We start from the raw sequence: 27,429 nt of genomic DNA, 5'->3' as shown, positions 1-27,429 counted from the left end.
GCAAGAATACTGGAGTGGGTTGCCATTTCCTTCTCCAGGGGATTTTCCCGACCCAGGGATCGAACCGGGTCTCCCGCATTGTAGGCAGACGCTTTACCATCTGAGCTACCAGGGAAGCCCATTAGAGGTTCCTCAAAAATATTAAAAATAGAGCTATCATATGATCTAGCAATTCCACTCCTGAGTATTTATCTGAAGTAATTAGAAAAGATATATGCCCCCCTATGTTCATATTAGCATTATTTGCAATAGCCAAGATATGAAAAGTAACCTAGTGTACGTCAATAGGTGAATAGATAAAAGCGATGTAGTATGTATTTTCTATACATACACACAATGGAGTATTATTCAGCTATAAAAAAGAATGAAATCTTGCCATTTGTGACCATGTGGATGGACCTAGAGGGTATTATGGTAAGTAAAGTAAGTCATACAGAAAGAAAAATGTATGATTTCCTTATATGAAGAATCTAAAAAACAAAATAAATGAACAAACACAACAAAAGAGAAACAGACTGGTGGATAAAGAGAACAAGCATATGGGTACCAGAGGAGAGGGGGATGAAGGAGAAAATAAATAGATGAGGGAGATCAAGAGGTACAAACTTCCAGTTGCAAAGTAAATGAGTCATGGGTATGAAATGTACAATGTCAGGAATGTAGTCAATAACTATGTAATATCTTTGTATGACTACAGTAACTATGTAATATCTATGTAATATGGAACATAGTCAATAACCGTGTAATATCTTTATCAATTTTTCTGATCATGACTATTTCTTGACTCTCAGTTCTTTTGGATATTTTTTCTTTTTATTGAAGCAAACCCTTTAGTAGTTGTTCAGCCAATGTCAGAATGTAGAAACATTTTTCATCTTTGTATATCTTAAAATGTCTTTATCCCTTAATCTTGGATAACTAGCTTGTTTGGGTATAGAATCTTGGTTGACAGTTATTTTCTCTCAACACTTCAAAACACTCTCTAGTCTTCTGACATGTGTCATTGCTAATGAGAAATCTGATAGTCTAATAGGGTTGGTTTTGTTTTTGTTTTGTAGTTAATTTGGCTTTTCCCTTTGGCAGTTTTTAAAGTTTTCTTTTTTACTCTTGATGTACTATAGTTTTACTGTAATGTACTGAGGTATCAGTTTATTTTTATTTATGCTGCTCAGCACTCAATGTGAACTTTCAGTGAGAGGGTTCACATTTTTCCTTAGTTGTGGAGACTTCTTGGTTACTGTCTCCTTGAATATTCTTTCTCTCTTTTCCAGTTTTCTGTTGTTCTGGAAATCCTGTTAGACTTGAATGTGAGCATCACATCTTTTAAATGCTTGTTTTTATTATCAGTCAATGCCACATTCTGGGAATTTTTTCAGAATTTTTAATTGGTCTTTCTTTTTTTAAACACCCATCAGTTCTCATTTTATTTTACCCTCTTCTCTTCATGAAATATCATTCTTTAAAAAAAAATGTCTTATTTCTTGATTTCCGTCAGTATCCAGATATCCTTATTTTATATTTTTTTCCTTTCATCAGAGCGAACTTATCTGCTGATTGATCTGTTGGCAGTCTTTCTTAACATTCGTCATCTCTGTTTGCTTCTTTATTGGATTTGCTGCCTCCTCTTGTGGAGAAGTGATTTTTCCTGTCTTTCTCTGTGCCCACCACCCTCATTTACTCCCAACCTCTAGCAGTTTATTTTGTCAGCTCAGGCCTCTCTTCCCATGAAGTCATTGGCAGTATTGTAGGTCCATGCAGTTCTTGGGGGAACAAGTAGATCCTGCATAGAGTAGAGTGAATCTTGAGCCAGGTCCTGCCTGCTTTTGCTAAGTGTACAGTTTTATGTAACCTCTAGTCCCCAGGAAATATCTGGTGGTAGCTTTTATTTTCAGCATTCTTTTATTAGAACAGCTCTACTCCAAACCCTGAGTTTTAAGAATCAAGTCTGGCCCTGAATCCCTATCTTGCCCGAAGCACTGTTAGCCTCTTTGATTCCATGGGACCTAAAATCTCTAGCTGGTTGGCTTACTCTGTGAACAGAGCCTGGCAGCCTTGTGATTTTATTCCTGTGTACCACTCGGTGCCCACAGAAATGTTGATCTTGTTTTTGAATCTGACAAAGTCTTTTTAATGTTCTCTTAATATTTTCATAAGTACTTGAAGAGAAAGGGGAGAGGCAAGGAAAACTGCAAAGCTTGAACTTATAATGCTCTTTTCATTGTACACCCTAGTCAGGATTTGATGTACTAGGTATGAAGGCCAGTAAGCTGCAACAAGCTGGACAGCTAGAGTTACTGAAATAGGTGGCAACATAATCAATGATCTAAAAGAAAGAGCATCAATTTTATGAGTCTGCTTTGTGATACAAGAGTTCCATCATCAAATACATTTGGGAGATGCAACATCATTAGTATATTCTATTCACAGAAATTCAGTGAATATTAGCATATTGAAGGCTCTGAAAAATCTTGTAGTAAATAAATGTCTTTGTCTTTATTTAATCTGATACTTCTCAAATTTTCTTGACCATACCATATTCCCCCCCACCCCCACCCCCCAAAAAAAAACACATGAAAAGCTCAAGAACTCTTTGGGATATACTGGCCAGAAAATCTCTCTTTATTAACATATAACCACAATACTTATGGAGCTCATTTCTATAAGACATAGGAAGAAGTAGATGCTATATGAGTTAGAATGAAATTTAAAGACTCTGGTCCTTTTCTATTCACTCTGAAAAGATCCTCTTCAGTCGCTCAGAATTAGGACATGGTTTATTCTGGAACATGTCTTTCTCTGTGAGAAGCCTTCATGGGGACCATTGCATGGCAAGTCTGTCCTGTTTCAACTGCCATGTGCCTAAACTTTTCAGACAGCAGACCTACTCCTCTGGTCTCTGTTGGTGCCTGATTTTCGTGGTGAACCACTATGAGGGGAGCAAGAATTTCTCTTCCAGTTCCCTAATGGCCTCAGACAGCAGTGAACTCTTCCACAAGATAATGGCTGTTCAAGCCCTCCAGGTCCTCAAGGCATATCTGTCATTTGCCCAGCTCCTGACTGGGCGCTATCCAAGTGCAATGAGAACGTGGGTTCTGTTTTCTAGTTCTCGGCTGCTGGTCTATCTCCTTCCTAGTTTCCATTTCTAAACTGACACTGAGGTGTCTTTAATAATCTTTTGGGAGCTAAGACAAAAGTCGCTTACCTCAGCTTACCATCTTCTCAGAAATTGCTTTCTCTTTTAATGTTTGTCTTTGCTACTGGACAAAGGAATATGGATAGAGGTTGCCCCTCACTTCACTTTTCATTCTCTAAAACAGGCACAGATGGTGATCCATAGTACAAGATAATAGCTGCTCAATAAATAAATGTAATATGAATAAATGCTTTTCACTGGGATTAAAGTGATTTTTAATAGCTTCAAATTAAAAAAAATAACATGAGCCAGATGCAGTGACTGTCACCAAAGGTTTGAAATAGTATTTTCTCCCCAAATAGTAAGATGATAGGGAGAGATTCTTACCTTGGGTCCATTTCTACTCAGTCCTTTTTCTTCTGTCTTCCCATTTCTACCCTTTTATTTTGAAAAAAATGAAACAAAAACATTTCAGAATAAAAATTTTCAAAATTCTTTGAAAAAAGAAAAGTTGAAAGAATAATACAGTGAACACCTAGAATACTTTCACCCAGATTCCTCCCCCAAGTTTTTATTATTATTTCAAAAAAAATCAACAGTGATACATAATATTGTTTGAGATACAGCCCTTATTCTGATTTCCCCAGTTGCCTTCTCTGCCCTTTACAACTACTTATCTTTTTCACTCAAGAGTCTATCAGGGATCTTGCATTGCATTTGATGATGAAAGCCCTACCATATGGAGCCACAGAGCAGGGAATGTCAGCTCCTCGCTATTTGGCTGGGTCAGCAGACTACTCAGGACTCTGTTTTATAATCCAATGTATTTTGCCAGGACCCTCTCCCCAGCTTGTGTTGCCCATTGTTACATAAATTATAACCATGTCTTTCCGTGCTTTTAGTATCTTAAAGATATGAAATGGCTATTTGACATGCTGACATTTCTAAGATGAATGATTCTGCCTAGCCAAAATAACAGTGGCTTAGCCACTTAAGATTTTATTTTTTCTGTGTACAAGGAGTCTAAAAATTATAAATTTCTTACCAGCCCACTCTTCTGTCATCCCTAGGTTTTAGCAATTGTTCTCATGGTTGAAAATGGCTGCCAGAGCTTCAGCCATCACATCTGAGGTCCAGGTAGTAGGACTGAGAAAAAGAAAGAGAATATCTGGTCCTTTTCTTAAAAAGGAGACTCCTTGGAAATAATATGTAATGCTTCTTCCGTCTCATTTACCAAAAACTAGTCACATAACCAAAGAAGACTAAGAAATGTAATCTAAGCTAGGTGGTAATGTGCCCTGCAAAAATTAGGGTTCTGTTACTAAAGAATACTGAGTGACAGCTAACAGTCTCTGCCATATCCTTCTAACCGGGAGGGGCCACCAATCTTCAGCTGAATTTAAAGAGAGATTATCAGTTAGTGCCTCATAGGACTCATATTGGCTTGAATTACTGCTGGATCCTTGGGTAAGGTGCACTAATATTTGTTGGGAGGGGTTATGTTTTCTGTTTTATTTAACAATATAAGGTCTAGGAGGAGTAAATATTTATTAATCAATTTAGAATGAAAATTCTAAGTCATTTTATTAAAACCATAATAATTTATTGAACCATGGTTGAAATAGTGTGGGCTTGGGTCAGATAGGCTTGAGTTTGCCACATTCTTGCTGTGAGGATCAGATGGGACATGTTAAAGGTTTCAATAAGTAGTCAACACACAGTCAAAGCTCACCTGCCATCCTCTCTTCCTTCTTCCTCCCTTCCTTCCATCAAGATGCTGTGTGCTGGCAGAGAGACCTAGTTGACATGCACTACTTCACAACTACTTTTTAAAGCCAACTGTGTCTAAATAAAAAGTCAGCTGATATAGGAGTTCCCTTGTATGTTATTTGTTGCTTTTCCTTTGCTGATTTTAATATTCTCTCTTTAATTTTTGTCATTTTGATTACAATGTGCCTTGATGTGTGGCTAAATTTAAAGCAATATTTAGCCATGTCCAGGGGGTCATTTGCTGACTTGTGCTCATCTCTGGTTGAGGTTGCCTAGGTCTGGACTTTTAAGTAGGGCAGTTTTTACATGAAGGTGGAAGTTCAGTAGCAGCTTAGAATAAATACACCTTCATTTCTGCTTTTGGACCTATGGGGGCTGTCTTTTATTTGTTTATGTTCAACATAGCCAGCTTCCAAATATGGGGATGGCAGGAATAAGTTCAATGGGTTCTTTGAGCTTTCTGTGTCTCTGACTTGATAAAAAGGGGCACACTGTTTCAGAGGGAGAAGCCCATGAGGCCCAGAAACTTCCTCTTCAGTTGTGGGCAATTCCTATCTCAGTTGTTTCTTTGGAAACTGCTGGCCAAATCATGTAAACCGCTGACAACAGTGAGCAGAAGGGGAAGCATTTTTGTAAAACATCTGTAGAGCGTCCACTTCAAGCAGCGCTGGGGGTGCTGGGGAAAATTAATGGTTGTTTTGACAGCCTGAGTCTTTAAGCCGAGGCACTAAAAAGTACTTTTCACATCGTTAAATGCAACTTCCCTCCTCCCTCAAAGTTGAGCTGTAATAGTGGTTGATTACCATGTACAGGCTACTCTATCTTTATTTCTCAGTAGTTCACTTGGGAGGATAAAAATGACAAAAGTCATCTGAGACTTGAATAGAATGTGTTTGGTCTTCTTAATAGGATTAACAATTAATTGGTCAAAGTACATGCCTACTAAAATGTTGACAGCTTCATCACATGTTGGGGATATTTATTACCTCTAGAGATAATAAACATATAAGCAATTGGGAGGATTATATCTTTACCTAGATGCCTTTTATGGGGAGGGGTTGATTCTTGATTCCCTGAGTGGTAAATATGCAGAACCAGAGCAATGTAGTGGAGAGATATTGGGTTTAGATTTGGTTAAGCCCTGCCTTGGGAATTGAAGTAACCTTGATTAAGCATGAAGAGTGAACTTGATAAGGATCATTATGGGATTCGTGATAAACAGCTTTGAGTGTCAGGCATTGACTCAAGTGTTTCAGCTATGCTCTATTATTTAATTCTCATACTGATTCTGCTGCTAAGTCACTTCAGTCGTGTCCGACTCTGTGCGACCCCATAAACGGCAGCCCACCAGGCTCCCCCATCCCTGGGATTCTCCAGGCAAGAATACTGGAGTAGGTTGCCATTTCCTTCTCCAATGCATGAAAGTGAAAGTGAAGTCACTCAGTCGTGTCTGACTCCCAGCGACCCCATGGACTACAGCCTACCAGGCCCCTCTGTCCGTGGGATTTTCCAGGCAAGAGTACTGGAGTGGGTTGCCATTGCCTTCTCCACATACTGATTCTAGGAGGTGTTATTAACCTCAGAAAGGTTTGCTTAACCTCACATGGTTAGATCTGCCTGGCATGTTCCTCTGTGCTGCATGTCTTTACATGGGGCAGTGTATGTTTTGTAAATTCTAAAAAGGCTGTGTAAACCTAAGAAATTACTCTTCTTTTAATTCAACCAAAATGAATCACACATAGTCCAAGCTGCTTCCTTGAGATTCACAGGTTTGGAGACTGTTAGGATTTCTGCAACAAGTGAGAGAAAGCAGTCTTATGGTTAGAAAATTAACACTTTAGAAAATAAAGTCCCATGTAAAAGGAAAGGGAGTTTGTTTTAATCTGAGCAAAACTTCAGTTTTCAAATGTCCAAATTGCTGATGATTATGGCAGACATTCTGGGCTGACTCAACTCAATTTCCAACCATATTTTCCTTGTCTGTTTCTGTCTTAGAGGCTGTAAAACTTAAAACCTTGTTTCCCAGCCTCCCTTACAACAGGGGTGGCCATGGAACACAGTTCCAGGCTTTAGTGAGGAGCTAAGGAGTGTCCTATAAAACAGAATTTAGCTGGCTTTTGTCCTTGGTTCCTGGGGAGCCTTTTAACCCTTGGGATTTCCTATGTGGTAGAAGGATCTGTTTTTCATGGTAAACCCTTTAAACCACACCTGAGTTATGCTAATGAAGTGACTCAGGGTCTTCCCCTAAGTAATTTCAGGATGGGAGCTGGCCACGCTAGAAAGACCAATCTTGTGATTGAAGGGTTGGGGCTTTGAGCCACAGGAGGTTAGCCAGACTTCCAGGGAGAGGAGGAGCATTGAAGTTCAGTTAGATGGTCAAATGATTCAATCAATCACTCTCTTTAATAAAACTCCAATAAAAACTCTGGCTCTCCAAAGATGGGGCGGGTTCTCTGGCTGGTGATACACATTGAAGTGCCAGGAGGATGAGGCATAGGATCCTCTCAGACCTTGCCTTATGGGTCTCTTCTTTTTTTTTTTTTCCATTTATTTTTACTAGTTGGAGGCTAATTACTTCACAACATTGCAGTGGGTTTTGTCATACATTGACATGAATCAGCCATGGAGTTACATGTATTCCCCATCCCGATCCCCCCTCCCACCTCCCTCTCTGCCAGCTCCCTCTGGGTCTAGGGTCTCTTCTTTTGACTGGTTTTGATTTCTATTATTTTGCTCTAATACTACTATAATGATAAGTATAGTTATTTCCTTGGTTCTATGAGTCATTCTAGCAAATTACTGAACCCAAGAGGATAGTGGGAACCTCTGAATTCGTATTCAGGTATTTGGAAGTACAGGTGGCCTGGGACCCTGCAAGCTTGTGGCCGATGTGTGACATGAGGGTAGTCTAAGGAGGACGATGCCCTTAACCTATGAAGTCTGACCTCACTCCAGGTAGTTAGCATCAGGATTGCCCTGCAGGGAGGAATATCTTTTCCAAACAAAAGGGCAAAAGCACATTAAGAGAAAAACCTCTGCCTTTAAACCTTTTCCCTTCACACTTCTTCCTACTTAGAATGTGGATACTATGCTTGGTGGTGCAACAACTTTATTTTGTGACCACAAAGACTAAAGCCACAAACAAAAGATGACAGAGAAGAAAGTTAGAAGGAGCTTAGGTCCCTGATGACTCCATAATATAGTTATCCCAACCTTGGACTGAAGAACCCTGGAGTCCTTGTAACTTGAGAGAAAACAAATCCCTGTGTATATAAGCTTCTCTTTGTTGGATTTTCTGTTATTTGTGGCTAAATGTATTTATTTCGAACTGATACCTGCTATATGTTATGTGTTGTGATAACTCAAAAGGGGGTGGAAATTAGGCAAACCTTTATGTAACGAAAGTTGAATGTAAATAATTGTGTGTTTATTTGTCTCTTTCTCTTTTCTGACGTGTGTTTAGTTTTGTATGACAAGATGAATTATGTTTGGAAAGCAAAACTTCTTTTTCTTTGCTCTAAAACTGATAGTTTCTTCATTTCCAAAGCTTTTCTTGCTTTTCACAGTTTGGTGAAAATTAGAGATTATATCTTCCTTAGAGATCAGCAACCTTTTGATTTATTACATAAATCACTTTATAATTAAAATTATAAAATTTGTTTTATCTGACATAACTGTATTTGCCAAACAATTTGTGAACAAATCAAATTGTCCCTATTTATGGTCCTAAACTAACAAAGCTACCTACAGATTTATACTTATTAAATTTTAAGAAAATCATTTAAATTATCCTTAGCGCTGGAGCAGTGAGCGGCCAAGAGGAGATACCCCATGTCCAAGGTCAGAGAAACCCCAATAAGACAGTAGGCCCTGAGAGAGGGCATCAGGGGGGCAGACAGACAGAAACCACAATCACAGAAAACTAACCAATCTGATCACATGGACCATAGCCTTGTCTAACTCATGAAACTATGAGCCATGCATGCTCCCAAGACAGACGGGTCATGGTGGAGAGTTCTGACAAAATGTGGTCCACTGGAGAAGGGAATGGCAAACCACTTCAGTATTCTTGCCTTGAGAACCCCATGGACAGTATGAAAAGGCAAAAGACAGGACACTGAAAGATGAACTCCCCAGGTCAGTAGGTGCCCAATATGCTACTGGAAGTCGGTGGAGAAATAACTCCAGAAAGAATGAAGAGACAGAGTGAAAGCAAAAAAAAAAAAAACCACCTAGCTGGTCATGGAAGCAAGGTCCAATGCTGTAAAGAGCAATATTGCATAGGAACCTGAAATGTTTGGTCGATGAATCCAGGCAAATTGGAAGTGGCTAAACAGGAGATGGCAAGAGTGAATGTCGATATTTCAGGAATCGGCAAACTAAAATGGACTGGAATGGGTGAATTTAACTCAGATGACCATTATATCTACTACGGTGGGCAAGAATCTCTAAGAAGAAATGGAGTAGCCATCATAGTCAACAAAAGAGTCTGAAATGCAGTACTTGGATGCAATCTCAAAAACGACAGAATTATCTCTGTTCGTTTCCAAGGCAAATCATTCAATACCCGACCAGTAATGCTGAAGAAGCTGAAGTTGAACGGTTCTATGAAGACTTACAAGACCTTTTAGAACTAACACCCAAAAAAGATATCCTTTTCATTATAGGGGACTGGAATGCATAAGTAGGAAGTCAAGAAACACCTGGAGTAAGAGGCAAGTTTGGCCTTGGAGTACAGAATGAAGCAGGGCAAAGGCTCATAGAGTTCTGCCAAGAAAATGCACTAGTCATAGAAAACACCCTCTTCCAACAACACAAGAGAAGACTCTACACATGGACATTGGCAGATGGTCAATACCGAAATCATATTGATTATATTCTTTGTGGCCAAAGATGGAGAAGCTCTATACAGTCAACAAAAACAAGACCAGGAGCTGACTGTGGCTCAGGTCATGAACTCCTTATTGCCAAATTCAGATTTAATTTGAGGAAAGTAGGGAAAACCACTAGAGTATTCAGGTATGACCTAAATCAAATCCTTTATGATTATACAGTGGAAGTGAGAAATCGATTTAAGGGACTAGATCTGATAGACAGAGTGTCTGATGAACTATGGAGTTTCGTGACATTGTACAGGAGACAGGGGTCAAGACCATCCCCAAGAAAAAGAAATGCTAAAAAGCAAAATGGCTGTCTGAGGAGGCCTTACAAATAGCAGTGAAAAGAAGAGAAGTGGAAGGCAAGGAGAAAAGGAAAGACACACCCATTTGAGTGCAGAAAATCAACGAGAGATGAGAACGCCTTCCTCAGTGATCAGTGCAAAGAAATAGAGGAAAACAATAGAATGGGAAAGACTAGAGATCTCTTCAAGAAAATTAGAGATACCAAGGGAACATTTCACGCAAAGTTGGTCTCAATAAAGGACAGAAATGGTATGGACCTAACAGAAGCAGAAGATATTAAGAAGAGGTGGCAAGAATACACAGAAGAACTGTACAAAAAAGATCTTAATGACCCAGATAACCATGATGGTGTGATCACTCACCTAGAGTCAGACAACCTGGAAAATGAAGTCAAGTGGGCCTAAGGAAGCATTACTACTAACAAAGCTAGTGGAGGTGATAGAATTCTAGTTGAGCTATTTCAAATCCTAAAAGATGATGCTGTGAAAGCGCTGCACTCACTATGTCAGCAAATTTGGAAAACTCAAAAGGGGCCACAGGACTAGAAAAGGTCAGTTTTCATTCCAATCCCAAAGAAAGGCAATGCCAAAGAATGCTCAAACTACTGCATAATTGCACTCATCTCACCTGCTAGTAAAGTAATGCTCAAAATTCTCCAATCCAGGCTTCAACAATACATGAGCTGTGAAGTTCCAGATGTTCAAGCTGGATTTAGAAAAGGCAGAGGAACCAGGGATCAATTGTTCAACATCTGTTGGATTATCAAAAAAGCAAGAGAGTTTCAGAAAAATATCTACTTCTCTGTTATTGACAATGCCAAAGCCTTTGACTGTGTGGATCAAGCAAACTGTGGAAAATTCTTCAAGAGATGGGAATACCAGACCACCTGACATGCCTCTTGAGAAATCTGTATGCAGGTCAGGAAGCAACAGTTAGAACTGGACATGGAACAACAGACTGGTTCCATATTGGGAACGGAGTACATCGAGGCTGTATATTGTCACCCTGCTTATTTAACTTATATGCACGGTTCAGTTCAGTTCGGTCACTCAGTCATGTCCGACTCTTTGTGACCCCATGAACCACAGCATGCCAGGCCTCCCTGTCCATCACCAGCTCCTGGAGTTTACCCAAACTCATGTCCATGGAGTTAGTGATGCCATCCAACCGTCTCGTACTCTGTTGTCCCCTTCTCCTCCTGCCCTCAATCTTTCCCAGCATCAGGGTCTTTTCAAATGAGTCAGTTCTTCACATCAGATGGCCAAAGTTTGGAGTTTCATCTTCAGCATCAGTCCTACCAATAAATATTCAGGACTGATCTCCTTTAGGATGGACTGCTTGGATCTCCTTGCAGTCCAAGGGACCCTCAAGAGTCTTCTCCAACACCACAGTTCAAAAGCATCAATTCTGCTGCACTCAGCTTTCTTTATAGTCCAACTCTCACATCCATACATGACCACTGGAAAAACCATAGCCTTGACTAGACGGACTTTTGTTGACAAAGTAATGTCTCTGCTTTTTAATATGCTGTCTAGGTGGGTCATAACTTTTCTTCCAAAGAGGAAGCATCTTTTAATTTCATGGCTTCAATCGCTATCTGCAGTGATTTTGGAGCCCCCCAAAATAAAGTCATCCACTGTTTCCCCTTCTCTTTGCCATGAAGTGATGGGACTGAATGCCATGATCTTAGTTTTCTGAATGCTGAGCTTTCAGTCAACTTTTTCACTATCCTCTTTCACTTTCATCAAAGAGGTTCTTTAGTTCTTCTTTCCTTTCTGCCACAAGGGTAGTGTCATCTGCATATCTGAGGTTATTGATATTTCTCCTGGCAATCTTGATTCCAGCTTGTGCTTCATCCAGCCCAGCATTTCTCATGTTGTAATGTGCATATAAGTTAAATAAGCAGGGTGACAATATAGAACCTTGACATACTCCTTTTCCTATTTGGAACCAGTCTGTTGTTCCATGTCCAGTTCTAACTGTTGCTTCCTGACCTGCATACAGGTTTCTCAAGAGGCAGGTCAGGTGGTCTGGTATTCCCATCTCTCTCAGAATTTTCCTTAGTTTGTTGTGATCCACACAGTCAAAGGCTTTGGCATAGTCCATAAAGCAGAAATAGATGTTTTTCTGGAACTCTCTTGTTTTTCGATGCTCCAGTGGATGTTGGCAATTTGCTCTCTGTTTCCTCTGCCTTTTCTAAAACCAGCTTGAACATCTGGAAGTTCACAGTTCACGTATTGCTGAAGCCTGGCTTGGAGAATTTTGAGCATTACTTTACTAGAGGTGAGATGAGTGCAACTGTGAGGTAGTTTGAGCATTCTTTGCCATTGCCTTTCTTTGGGATTGGAATGAAAACTGACTTTTTCCAGTCCTGTGGCCGCTGCTGAGTTTCCAAATTTGCTGGCATAGTGAGTGCAGCGCTTTCACAGCATCATCTTTTAGGATTTGAAATAGTTCAATGGAATTCCATCACCTCCACTAGCTTTGTTTGTAGTGATGCTTCTTCCTAAGGCCCACCTGACTTCACATACAAGGATGTCTGCAGGGTACATCATGAGAAACACTGGACTGGATGAAGCACAAGCTGGAATCAAGATTGCCCAGGGAAATATCAATAACCTCACAGATGCAGATGTCACCATCCTTATGGCAAAAAGCAAAGAAGAACTGAACAGCCTCTCGATGAAAGTGAAAGAGGTGAATGAAAAATTTGGCTTAAAGCTCAACATTCAGAAAACTAAGATCATGGCATCTGGTCCCATCACTTCATGGCAGACAGATGGGGAAACAGTGGAAACAGTGGCTGACTTTATTTTTCTGGGCTCCAAAATCACAGCAGATGGTGATTGCAGCCATAAAATAAAAAGATACTTCCTCCTTGGAAGAAAAGTTATGACCCACCTAGACAGCATATTAAAAAGCAGAGACATTACTTTGCCAACAAAGATCCATCTTGTCAAGGCTATGGTGTTTCCAGTAGTCATGTATGGATGTGAGAGTTGGACTATAAAGAAAGCTGAGTGCAGAAGAATTGGTGCTTTTGAACTGTGGTGTTGGAGAAGACTTTTCAGAGGAGTCCCTTGGACTGCAAGGAGATCCAAGCAGTCCATCCTAAAGGAGATCAGTCCTGAGTGTTCATTGGAAGGACTGATGTTGAAGCTGAATACTTTGGCCACCTGATGTGAAGAACTGACTCATTTTGAAAGACCCTGATGTTGGGAAAGATTGAGGGCAGGAGGAGAAGGGGACAACATAGGATGAGATGGTTGGATGGCATCACTGACTCCATCGACACGAGTTTGGGTAAACTCCGGGAGTTGGTGATGGACAGGGAGGGCTGGCGTACTGCAGTCCATGGGGTCGCAAAGCAACTGAGTGGACACGACTGAATGATTGAACTGAACTGAGAAGTCTATAATTTAATCTATAGATTAAAGTAGACTTTATATAAATGTCAGATAGTTGCAACTTATGCATCTTGTTTGGATACTGATTTTAAGGCAGGAGGAAGGAGGCAGGGCACAACTTTTGAAAGAATGAGATAGCCATTGAGTATATGAGAATAACTGGTCAGAACTAATTAGGGCCAAGATGGTGGAAGATTTGACTTCCAGGAGACCTTGAGCTTTATTATATGCTCATTGTAATACATCAGCATGCTAAATGATGTAGCCCCAGGCACCATGAGGATTCCAAGGCCTACCGTAAAAGGTGTAAAAGGCCGATAAGTGGGTGTTGATGGCCCAATTCTTGGAAATCTCTGCCCCTTCCCCCAAGTAGTTGGAATAACCACTCGTTAACCTCCCACTCATTAACCTATGAAATTACCTGGCCCATATAAACTAACCACCCTGTATTTTGGCACCACTCTTGCCTTTTGAGATGACTGCATTCTGCCTGTGAAATGTGTTTCCTTCTCAATGAACCTTCTTTCACTTTATTATGGCTTGGTTTTAAATTCTTTCCTGCACAAAGCTAAGAGCCCTACTTGATAGTCTAGCTCAGGAACTCACCCAAGAGCTGGGATAGATCATCCTCTCATGTCCCATTTTCCTGCAATGTCTCTACAAAGGAAGAGAAGAAGGTGGTTTTCTCTCTCTCTCCACTTTTTTCTTTAATTATAAAAATGTAACCCACTTAGTTCTCAGGACAAGGCCCTCTTCCCTGTCCACATGTATCCTTCACGAGTGTCCTATATTAGTAAATTCACTTCTTAACCTATCACTTTGACTCTCATTGAATTCCTTCTGTTTTGAGACATAAAGAACTTGAGCTTCATTAAGTCCTGAGATGAGTTGTGCAGTTTCAGTTGGAAGGTTGTGGATTCAGGTCCCATTTGAGGTGTGGTTTCATTTTTACATGGCTTGATAACTCCTTTCTTTTTAGCACTAAATAATATTTCATTGTTAGATGTATCACAGTTTACTTAGCCATTCACATTTGGAGGTCTCTCCCTCCCTCAAAGTTCTTACAGAAGCTTCCTCACCCATTCTTTCTCCTTCTTCCTGTCTTCTTTATCATCTCCAAACAGTGCTACCAACTCTCCCTGGCTAAAACCTTTTTTTCCCCAAATGATGCAATCTCTAGGCTGAACTTCCTTAAAAGAGAGGAGAGGGTAAATAGTAAGCTATACATTTATAATTTAATCTTTTATTCTATGACAACTCAGACATGGAGAGTGTCAAATAAAATAGTAGTATCTATCCCCGTCCTTTTTTCAAGAGTTAAATAAGTCACCCATAAAAGGTGGCTTTGGAGTCTTAAACTCTCTTCTGTTCAAATGTGATTGTTGCTTTCTAGATCTGTATATAGTTTTAGCAGAAACAGAAAAAAAAAATAGACCTTTCAAAAGCTGTCAGCATTGGGCACATGAACTGAGCTTGACTACAGGATGACCCCAGAAGGCTGCAGACCTGGGGGCCAGTTGAATCACCTGGATGAGATTGTGTTACACATATTCTTCAGCACCTTAGTGTTTTCCCTGGGTGTTCTGTCTTAGATGTATTTCCCATCAGGGCTTAGAATGAGTTCATCACAACTTTCTGATGATGGTGAGTGACGTGCCAGTCCAGAATTTAAGGGTATATCACTCATTATAGATGAAAAGAATGGATATCACCAGGCAAAGAAGTAAATTAACTTTGCTTCAAATGTAAATTTTCCTGCAAGGAGCTGGAAGTGCATTTTAATGACCTTCCTGTGGCCAAATACAAAACATATCAACAAACCAGAGCTTGTCTTCTTTCCTATACTTTAATTTCCTCTTTGAACAAAAGGACAATGGGGCATCTGATTCAGAACAAAATGTGTTGCAAGCCTGTCAAATTAAATGTGAGGCTTTAAAATTATGTGCTCAATTTTTCCATCCACAGGAGGCCTCTGCAAAAATATCACCTGACTCAAAAAGGGCTCTATTGCTGGATCATCAAATGTCCCAAACCCTTGGGAAAAGAAAAGACTTGAGGTTAACTGTGGCTTCTTTGTTGTTGGGACTTACCTTGACATCTTTGATTTCCCTCAAGACTCTCTCCTTGCCTTAATTTCCCATCTTTTTTTTTTTTTTTTCCTTTTGTCTTCCTCTTGAGTCTTGTCCTCAGCACAACAAGATTCTCCGGAAACACTCACTGGTTCTCCTAGTTTCTGAGACTCCAATTTGTCATGAACAGAAGGTTCAGTTAGGTGTGGAGGACCTGGGTTGGAGCCTTGACCCTGACATTTAAACTGCTTTATCTTCTGTTTTTCCAACTGGGAAGTGGATTAAAAGTGGGTCCTTACAATCCTAGAATCATGATGAATGATAATGTCTGTGGATGTGCTTTCTAAGTTTTTTAGACCCATAAAAGTGCAAGGCATCTGGCATTAAGAGAAGTACTCAGATTTACACTCCTTGTCACTGAGGTGGTGACTTCATTAATTCTGTCTATGGGCCAGGGGTAGATATATAGAAAGTGTTGTGTTTTTTTTTTTTAGGGATTAAGAAAACATTTAAACACATAGAATGTTGAAGCTGACAGGATCCTTGGAGATCATCAAGGTTCTAGCCCAATTATTCCATTTACAGATGGGAAAACTGAGGGTGGTGATTGTCCCAGGGCAAAGTGTCAACAGGGCAGAGCCAGAACTGTATCCCAGGTCCCTGATGCTTGGTCATGGGTCTTCCCTCCATCTGTGATGTTGACTCCACCCTGTGGTAGGCTGGACCTCAGAGGAAGGTGAATAGCCCAACTCAACTCTCTTGATAGGATCATGCTGTGTGCTAAGTCACTTCAGTTTTCTGACTCTTTGCAGCCCACCAGGCTCCCTGTCCAAGGGATTCTTCAGGCAAGAATACTGGAGTGGGTTGCCATTTCCTTCTCCAGGGGATCTTCCTGACCCAGGGATCGAACCCATGTCTCTTTTTGTCTATCTGCATTGGCAGACGGTTTTTTGTTTTTTTTTTTTCCCCCACTAGTGCTATCTGGGAAGCCCCCTGATAAGATTATCTCAGGGCAACTCAAGTCCTGCCTTGGCTGCCCAGCATTTAGAAGATGAGTTATTTTTCAAATGTTTCTAATAGGAGAAATTGTTTGTTGGCAAGAGGGAGCAGAGTATTAGTATAAAGACTGTGTTTCTCCCTTCCTATTAACTCTGGAGACTATGATTAGGAGATAATAAAAGACAGGTCTAGGACACAATAAGGGTGTGTTCTAGGTGGTGCTAGTGGTAAAGAATCTGCCTGCCCATGCAGGAGACCTAAGAGACCTGAGTTCCATCCCTGGATCGGGAAGATCCCCTAGAGGAGGAGATGGCATCCCACTCCAGAATTCTTGCCTGGAGAATCCTATGGACAGAGGAGCCTGGCAGGCTACAATCCATACTGTCACACAGAGTTGGCCATGACTAAAGTGACTTGGCATGCACACAGGACACAATAAGGACACATTCATCTTTGGGGTATCGTCCTAAGTATTTTGGTGTCTCTTTGTTTTGATGACTTTTCTTCCTTTATCCATCCCCAACTCCAATCAGTGTTATTCTGGCATCTTGAGGCAACTTTTGAGAAATTCCTATGATTCAAACCTTTCCTGACTCTCTCTCTTTGCCCAACAATTAGTCCCTGTCATTCATTTCTACAGGACTCTGCTCTGGAAGACAGTGTCCTGAACTCTGAGAATTTAAAGGAGATTAATTACCTAATGTCTTTTTTGTTCCACATGGGAACTGCATCTCTGTCTTGAATTTTATATATTGTAAAACAGTATAATGATAACAGTAAATGAAAGAAAATCCACCCACAGTTCCACCCTCTAACATGCCAACTGTTTTCAGTTTTGCTTTCCCTGCTAGGCTTTGCCCATATGCTACATGTTTTTTAGAGTAGTGACTACCATTACTAGCACATCTACCACTCAGCTCTCTGCTTTTATCAGTAACATTATATTAGTTTGCCCTATTGCTACATGGATTTTAGAATCACCATATTTAATGATCAGATGATATTTCATACCCTGGCTTTATCATGATTTTTCTAACCATTCTCCTTTTTTTGGATGTGTGGGTTATTTCTGATTTTTCTCCATGACGTTGCTTTGAAAAACAGATACCTTCAATTCTTTTCTCCTTTTGAAAGATTTCCACAAAATAAATTCCAAAGTGTTGAATGAAGGGGTCAAAGGCTAGAAACACTTTCGGCGATGTGCAATTTATTGAAGGAAGAAAAAAAAGCCCTCTTTCTGAGAATCTGCTGTGCTGTGTCCTGAATCATGGCAAACAAAAGTGATGGGTAGAGACTGCACTCAGTGAATTCAGCATCTAGTGGCAAAACTAGACATATGTTATAACAATAACCTCATTTATGAAGTTTCTGTTCAGTGCCAGGCACTATGCTACCAGGTGTTTACATATATTACTTTAATTCCTCCATATCACTAGAGGTAGCACTATTACATTTCTATTTTGCAGATGAAAAAAAATGAGGCTCAGAGAAGTTAAGTAACTTGCTCAAGGTCACATAGCTATTTAGAGGCCAAGCTGGGGTTCAAACTGAGGTCGACCTGACTTCAAAGCTCATGGGTTCCCATTAGGCTACCCAGTTCCTCTTTATATACAGGTATTTGCTAAACTGTTTCCCCCAAAGATTGTGCAACCTTGTAGTCTGTCAACAGTGTGAGTCTTTGTATTTCATCTCTATTCTGATAGCATACATAGTAATTAATTTCACATGGAATTTTGTAGATTTTTCTAATGTAAAAGTATAAACATTATTATACTTTTAAAGAGTCAATTTTAAGGACTTAATGGGTTGACAAAAGGGTTGACTGATAAAATGTGCAGAGAGCATGGAAATGTTCACCCTTGAATATTACTCTGGAAGCTGCCTCTTATTCTGAGGGCTTTGCTTTGGTCACTAACCAGGGCAGAACTCACTCACAGGGTTTCCGTAATTGTTCCAGATAATGTCATCATCCCTAGCATAAGGGGATTTGTGGGATGTCCTCCTCAGTCATTATCGGATTTCAGAGGCTGTGAATCTCTTTGGCTTATTGGGAAATTCCAGGGCATGTGAGCTGCAACATAATACATTTGGTTTTGAATAACTTTTATTACACTTGGGATTCATATTCATTGTAGGGAAATAATGTAATCAAACAAACCAAAATAGATTAAAAAGCAGCCATAATACCACTTCTCAGATATATTATCACTATCTATTTTATAGTATAGCTTTCATATTTATGATCTTACCATACTTAATTTGCTGTGAATTCTCCATGAATTGGTTTCTGCATTCACAGTATAGCATACACGTCTCCCCGAGTGCTTAGAGACAATTTGATAATGTTTCTGTAATGGCCATACAGTGTTTCATTGTGGCACAACGTACCCAATAAATCCTCTATTATTGGATATTTAGGTGGGTTTCATCTTTTTGCTGCAGTGCTGCAATGAACTCTCTTCTAGTTAAATCTCTTATTCACATTTCTAATCGCTCCCTCAGAAAAATCCCTATAAATGTAATTACTGGGTCAGAGGCATGAGGCTTTCAAAAGGCTTTTATCAATATTGATAAATTATCTGACACAAAGACCGTATCAGTTACACTCTCCAAACCTTTGGACTACTTTGCATACAATACTTAATTTCCCTTGCCATCTTAATTGGCCTATATTGTATCTCATTTTAAAGTGTATTTCTCTGGTTAAAATGATGTTGAATATTTTCCCATGCATTTATTGGCAAAAAACACTTGTTTTAAATACAGATTTGACCAAATGCTTATTTCCAACTTACCACATTTGGTTGGACTAGCTTCAGTGTACCGTGAAGTCTGAGATTCTTCTGTTCTAAAGATGTTTATGAACATGGTGGCCATGATGAGCATGCTGGGGAGGAAAAAATTGCAAAAAGAGAATTCTCTGGAAATAGGATTTTGATGTGCTACTGTGGTTCCAATCAAATTACTGTTGAATGAAAAAATGGTGAGAGTCATAAAGCATCTTTGCTTTAGCTTTTGAGTTTTTGAGTCTAGTGTGGGTACCAATTATTACTAAAGTGAGGAGTGGGTACTGCAGACTTGTTTGAATACCATGTCTATTTGCTGGAGCTTAAATGTGGCAATAATCTGTTGCCAAATGTTACCTTCCCCTCAGGAGAGCCACACATTTTAATTAGGCCAGGAGGGAGTGAGGTGTTCTATTGCTTGCCAGATGACACTTCTTGGCTAGAAAAGGAAATTGGTAAAAACGTTAAGACTGTTTAAAATTGACTTGCCCCTGTTTCCTAAAATGAAATCTCTCAAGGAATTCTTAGCAGGACAGGGCTGTAAGAAAGACTTCCTATTTTTCTTGGGCTTATTTCAGTAGACTCCTTTAGAATTGTGAATCAGAGGCAGGTGATATTAGAGTTTACAACTAGCTCTGACTGAATAATATCAGCACAAATTAGTATCTTTAATATGCAAAACTGAAAAAGAATACTTAAGGCAAGGCTCGTAATGAAAGCCAAATTTAACAGCTGACCTGCTTAAATCTTCTTGCTTCTCAACAGTGATTATTTTCAAGATGTGCAACTTTCATATTTACTCTTTCACTTATTTATGTATTTATTTGAAAGACGTTTTTAGCATCTGGTTTATACGAAAGTTGATAGGAAGGGTTGAAGATAGTGTGATAGGGTTGCACTGCAACAGGAAATTGTATCTGGAGAAGATAGTCAGGTAGACAAATAGCCACAGTAATATAAAATGTGAAGCAGATGCAGAGAAGAAGAGGAACAAAACAAAAAATGCGTCTAAAAGGGGAAAAAAATTCCTGCATGGAAAAGTCAAATTTATGCCTCATTTCCTCTATTATGAGTTTGTGAGATTCAAACAAGTTGAAACAGAGAATTGAAATTGTGCTGTTAAAGGTGGCTGCCTCAGCAGAGTGGGGTTGATAAGCAGATACTTTCTTGTCCTGTACCTCCAAAGCAGATCCTGGCCCTGAGCCCCAGTCTGTATCTACTGATGTTTCTAGACCTGCTGGGGTGCTGAGTGCTCATGGAATGGGGGCAATTAGCATTAAGAGATCTTGTTTCCAAGTTTAGTACCTTAGGATCATAGTGAATTTTGCAGTTTCCTAGGTTTTGACATACTCAGTTATGTCCTAATAATGTCCATTTGGATTGAAAAATGCAGCTTCACAGGCTATACAATTTAAGCCCCTTACTTTGGCTTCAGAGGCATTTCTTAGGGTAGATGACGACCAGTTTGCATTCAGGAGACATGTGAACTGCTGAATGCCAGGAGGGGTGAGTCATCAGACTGTCTCCGACAGTTGTATATGTGGTTTGTCTTACACAAAGGTCGTTCTCAGAGCATTGCTGACTCCTAATTTACCATAGTGACTATCTTGTGGCTCATTTAAATAAATCTATCTTGTGTTTTTATTTGCATTATAAATTAAAGTTTATAAGCATTGAGTATTGCATGTATAATTCATATGTTGGCTAAATGAAGTCACTGTTTACTATTCATCTCAGTGGTAATTATATTTTCAAGGTAATCACTATGAAGAGTGTCCATAGCTTTCAGCAGATTATAAAAGGGGTCACTAATCCCCAAAAGGCTGAGTTGAATTTCAGCTCTCTGGGCATAGGTAGGGGAGCCTTTTAGAGGGACAGGAAGCTTCGCAGAAGCCCTGTGATTATACCGATATGGTACCCATCTGCTGTTCCAGCTCAGCTCTGCCTGCATTCCTGAGGAGTTGCCACATAAAGCTATGTTACTGCCTGTGAATTATTGCTCATGTTTTCTTTGATTAATCAATATGAAATTGGTGATTTTTGACCATTTTTTGTCCACAAAAATCTGAATGCAAATGGTTTAACTCAATGTATAAAAGCAAGGATTGAGTTAGAGCCCTTTTGAGATGTAAAATGAAAGTACATTGACATTACTCTTCAATGCATTTATGACCACCACTTTTCCTTAGAACTGTAATGTCAAATATTTGCCTTGCTATTGAATCACAACAACAACCAACTCTCTCTGGTAAGGAGTCCAATAATTGACCTTAACCACGAGAAATTGACTCCTGTGCTCCAGAGCCAGCTGGAAGAGATGCTGGAGTTTTGAAAACTAAGAGAAGATAAATATTTCAAGTGAAAGTCTTACTGGGTTGTGTCAACAGGAATGTAACATGCAAGAGCTGGGCAATGTTCTGTACACTTCTCTTGGCATTAGTTTGAAACCTGCACAAGAACTTTGTATTGTTTATAGCCCCACAATTTGACAGCTGAGGAGCCTGGTAGGCTACAGTTCATAGGGTCACAAAGTGTCGGACACGACTGAGGTGACTTAATACACATGCATGCAAAGACACTCAATAAGCAGTTTATCTCAGCAGTGAAACAGGAGTGAGGACCAGAGAAAGGCCACACCGGTAATTAAGGGCTAGAAAATCACTCCTCTGAATAAAAGGCTAAAGGGCTTGACAGTTGTTAGCCTGGAAAAGAGAAGGATTGGAAGTGATTTAATAGCTGTCTCATATTTAAGGCACTGCTAAGATCACTGCTTTGGCTCTTTACCCCAAAAGAGGGCTAAGGGAAAATCAACTTCAACTGCAGGAAGGAATGCCTCTTGATCATCATGGTAAGTATAGAAAGTGCTATGTGATATTTAAAGTAATTTTCCCCCCAAGTACTGTGTAGAAGCCTGGCACCATCCTTGCAAGATATTGTCTCCATTTCATCCTTTATCTCTAACCAGAAGGAATAAGTGTCTAATAATGACTCTGGAAGTTAGGATAAGGCTGGTGGGAAAGAGTTTGGGAGGCTGTTGTCTTAAATTGAGTGATACTTGAGCTAAGGTCAGTCCTGGCTATGGTAAAAATCACATAAACGCAGTCTTTTCCCACCTATCATATGGAAGGTGAATCAGGAAAAACACCACCAGAATATTAAAAAACAATTTATTGACATGAAATCCATGTAATATAAAGTTAATCACTTTAAAGTGAACAGTTCAGTGGGTTTAGTACATTCACTATATTGTGTGACCACCTCTATCTAGGTTCAAAATATGACCATCGATTCCAAGGAAAACCCCTTACCCATTTGGCAGTTTCTCCATATTCTCCTCTCCACCCTACTCCTCCACTGGTAACCACCAATGTACATTCTGTATAGATTTATATATTCTGGATACTTCGTATAAATGGAATTATGCAATGTATGATTTTTGTGTCTGGTTTCTTTCATTTGGCAAGGTGTTTTCAAGGTTCACCAACCTTGTAGCTTGTATGATTACTCCATTCTTTTTAACGGCTTAGTAATATTCTGTTGTATGTATGTATGGTATGTATATACCACTCTTTGTTTATCCATTCATCAGCTGATAGGTGTTTGGGCTGTTTCTACCTTTTGGCTTTTGTGAACAGTGCATCTGTGAACATGTGTGTACACATATTTGTTTGAATACCTGTTTTCAGTTCTCTGGTTACCTTCATACAAGTTAAACTGTGGGGTCATATGGTAATTCTAAGTTTAACTTTTTGAGGAACTGCCAAACTATTTTCTACATTTATAGTCCCAGCGGTAATGTACTCAGTTCAGTTCAGTTCAGTTGCTCAGTAGCGTCTGACTCTTTGTGACCCCATGAACCGAAGCACGCCAGGCCTCCCTGTCCATCACCAACTCCCAGAGTTTACCCAAACCCATGTCCATTGAGTCGGTGATGCCACCCAACCATCTCATCCTCTGTCCTCCCTTTCTCCTCCTGCCCTCAGTCTTTCCCAACGTCAGGGTCTTTTCAAATGAGTCAGCTCTTCACATCAGGTGGCCAAAGTATTGGAGTTTCAGCTTCAACATCAGTCCTTCCAATGAACACCCAGGACTGATCTCCTGCAGGATGGACTGGTTGGGTTCCTTGTAGTCCAAGGGAGTCTTCTCAAGAGTCTTCTCCAACACCGCAGTTCAAAAGCATCAATTCTCCGGCCCTCAGCTTTCTTTATAGTCCAACTCTCACATCCATACATGACCACTGGAAAAACCATAGCCTTGACTAGACGGACCTTTGTTGGCAAAGTAATGTCTCTGCTTTTTAATATGCTATCTAGGTTGGTCATAACTTTCCTTCCAAGGAGTAAGTGTCTTTTAATTTCATGGCTGCTATCACCATCTGCTGTGATTTTGGAGCCCAGAAAAATAAAGTCAGCCACTGTTTCCACTGTTTCCCCATCTGTCTGCCATGAAGTGATGGGACCAGATGCCATGATCTTAGTTTTCTGAATGTTGAGCTTTAAGCCAACTGTTTCACTCTCCTCTTTCACTTTCATCAAGAGGCTCTTTAGTTCTTCTTCACTCTCTGCCATAAGGGTGGTGTCATCTGCATATCTGAGGTTGATATTGATATCTGATATTGATATTTCTCCCGGCAATTTTGATTCCAGCTTGTGCTTCCTCCAGCCCAGCGTTTCTCATGATGTACTCTGCATATAAGTTAAATAAGCAGGGTGACAATATACAGCCTTGACGTACTCCTTTTCCTGTTTGGAACCAGTCTGTTGTTCCATGTCCAGTTCTAACTGTTGCTTCCTGACCTGCATACAGGTTTCTCAAGAAGCAGGTCAGGTGGTCTGGTATTCCCATCTCTTTCAGAATTTTCCACAGTTTATTGTGATCCACACAGTCAAGCGCTTTGGCATAGTCAATAAAGCAGAAATAGATGTTTTTCTGGAACTCTCTTGCTTTGTCGATGATCTAGCCAGTGTTGTACTAGGGTTCCGATTTCTCTACATGTTTGCCCACAATGGTTATACTGTATCATCTGAATTTTTGATTCTTGCCATCCTAGTGGGTGTGTGGTAGTATATCATTGTGGTTTTGAGTTATATTTCCTTGATGACTAACAATGTTGAGCATCTTTTTATGTTTTTGTTGGCCATTTGTATCTTCTTTGGAGAATTGTCTTTTCAAGTCCTTTACCCATGTTTCAAATTGAGTTGCTTGTCTCTCCTGTTGAGCCATCACAATTGTTTAATTTATATTAATTTATATAATGGTCTAATTATCATCCAACTCTGTTAGAGGATGTTATTAACACTATGCTTTTTTTTGTCCTGGGCTGAATAATCCTGTTCTATAGTGTGTTGCAAAATCTAGCATGCACAAGAAAGAATTACTTAGAGAGTTTGCACTAAAACAGATTTATGGTCTCCCTTATCTCTCTTTTTCTAGATTCTGACTCAGAGGTTCTAGAGTAAGACCAAGAATTTGCATTTCTAAGCAACTCTCAGGTGATGCCAATATTGACACAAAGACCACACTTTTTTTTTTTCCATTTATTGTTATTAGTTGGAGGCTAATTACTTTAAAATATTGTAGTTTTTTGGCATACATTGACATGAATCAGCCATGGATTTACATGTATTCCCCATCCCGATCACCCCTCCCACCTCCCTCTCCACCTGATCCCTCTGGGTCTTCCCAGTGCACCAGCCCCGAGCACTTGTCTCATGCATCCAACCTGGGCTAGTGATCTGTTTCACCCTTGATAATATGCATGTTTCGATGCTGTTCTCTCGGAACATCCCACCCTCGCCTTCTCCCACAGAGTCCAAAATTCTGTTCTGTGCATCTGTGTCTCTTTTTCTGTTTTGCATATAGGGTTATCGTTACCATCTTTCTAAATTCCATATATATGCGTTAGTATACTGTATTGGTCTTTATCTTTTTGGCTTACTTCACTCTGTATAAGGGGCTCCAGTTTCATCCATCTCATTAGAACTGATTCAAATGAATTCTTTTTAATGGCTGAGTAATATTCCATGGTGTATATGTACCACAGCTTCCTTATCCATTTGTCTGCTCATGGATATCTAGGTTGCTTCCATGTCCTGGCTATTATAAACAGTGCTGCGATGAACATTGGGGTGCATGTGTCTCTTTCAGATCTGGTTTCCTCGGTGTGTATGCCCAGAAGTGGGATTGCTGGGTCATATGGCAGTACTACTTCCAGTTTTTTAAGAAATCTCCACACTGTTCTCCACAGTGGCTGTACTAGTTTGCATTCCCACCAACAGTGTAAGAGGGTTCTCTTTTCTCCACACCCTCTCCAGCATTTATTGCTTGTAGACTTTTGGATAGCAGCCATCCTGACTGGCGTGTAATGGTACCTCATTGTGGTTTTGATTTGCATTTCTTTGATAATGAGTGATGTTGAGCATCCAAAAGACCACACTTTGAATAGTACTGCTGACACAGACAGCTTATTGAGTGTCTGTGAGCATGTGTGTTAAGTCACTTCAGTCGTGTCCAACACTTTGCGACCCTATGAACCATAGCCTGCCAGGCTCCTCTGTCTATGGAATCCTCCAAGAATACAGGAGTGGATTTCCATTCCCTTTTCCAGGGGATCTTCCTGACCTAGGGATTGAACCTGTGGCTCCTGCATTGCAGGTGGATTCTTTACACTGGACCACTGGGGAAGCCCATTGAGTGTCTGCTCCATCCCTAAACTCCTATTATGAGACCCTCCTCTTCTTTTCCAGAATACTAGGATCCTGTGACAATGTGTGGATTCCACGACTGCTTCCCTCAGCCATGGGCTACTGGACCATAGGAGGGTGCCTGACCCAAACTGGACCAACCAGATTTTTCCTCTTGGGAATTTGTGAGTGAGACTTGGAGATGCTAGTTCATTTTCTGCTGGTTTCATGAATTGAATTGTGTAGGTGTCAAGCTGCAGTGTGACCATCCTCCACCATGTGCTTGAAAAACAGAGAAAGCCAGTCTGCAAGAGAGTGAGTGGGAAGAAATGGACTTGTCAAGAGAACAGGTGATATGAGAGAATAATACTACTACTAATAATAATAACTAATGCTCATTGAACACTTATTCAACATCAGGCACTGGTTTTTCTATTTTTGAAAGTGAAAGTGAAAGTCACTTAGTCGTTTCTGACTTTTTGTGACCCCATGGACTATACAGTCCACCGAATTCTCCAGGCCAGAATACTGGAGTGGGTAGCCTTTCCCTTCTCCAGGGGTCTTCCCAACCCAGGGATCGAACCCAGGTCTTCTGCATTGCAGGTGGATTCTTTATCAGCTAAGCCACAAGGGAAGCCCAAGAATACTGGAGGGGGTAGCCTATCCCTTCTCCAGGGGATCTTCCTGACCCAGGAATTGAACTGGGGTCTCCTGCATTGCAGGCGGATTCTTTACCAACTAAGCTATGAGGGAAGCTCTTTTTCTATTTTTAGTATTATTTTATAAGTAAACTTTTGATTCTGAAATAATTTTACACTTAACAGAAAAGTTACAAAAGTAGTGCAGAGAGTTCTTGTTTATGTCTCACCCAGTTTCTCCTGATATTAGCATCTTAAATAGCCATAGTACACTTGTCAAAACCAAGAAACACTGGTTTATTACTATTAACTAAATTTCAGACTTTATTTGGATCTCACCAGTTTTACACTAAATTCCTCTCTTTTTTCTTTAGTAATTTTTATTTATGTGTTAACAATGTGTTGATTTCTTTAGTTAGAGGATGGTTATGCTTCTTGGGTAGAAATTGGTAACCTTTTACTATGTTTTTGTTTGTTTGTTTATTTTTTTTAATTATTGGGTATTTCCCCCACTACTCCATGCCAAAATCTCTTTGAATTTAGTCATGGTGTCTCCTTAGTCTTCTTGAATCTGTGACAACTTCTCAGATTTCCTTTGTTTTTCATGACTTTTGACAATTTTGAAAAGTGAAAATCAGCTATTTCGTGGAATGACCCCAAGTTGACTTTGTCTGATATTTTCCCTATGGATAAACTGTAGTTCATGGCTTCTGGGAAGAATTCCACAAAAATGAGGTGTCCTCCTCATCACATCATATTGT

General features: G+C 40.0%; 1 protein-coding gene across 1 annotated transcript in view; it reads left to right on the top strand.

Annotated features, from left to right (window-relative positions):
- Positions 1 to 2,963: 2,963 nt before the first annotated feature.
- Positions 2,964 to 27,429, top strand: part of LOC122427838 (asparagine--tRNA ligase, cytoplasmic-like) — a 49,210-nt gene continuing 24,744 nt past the window's right edge. The window contains exon 1 of the mRNA XM_043447550.1: positions 2,964 to 3,085. Coding sequence (XP_043303485.1) covers positions 2,964 to 3,085 — 122 coding nt within the window. The remainder of the gene's footprint in view (positions 3,086 to 27,429) is intronic.

Source organism: Cervus canadensis, chromosome 25, assembly GCF_019320065.1.
Source record: "Cervus canadensis isolate Bull #8, Minnesota chromosome 25, ASM1932006v1, whole genome shotgun sequence".
In the NCBI taxonomy this organism is placed as follows: domain Eukaryota; kingdom Metazoa; phylum Chordata; class Mammalia; order Artiodactyla; family Cervidae; genus Cervus; species Cervus canadensis.
The sequence above is the reverse complement of the archived record's forward strand: the minus strand, read 5'-3'. Positions and strand labels throughout refer to the sequence as shown.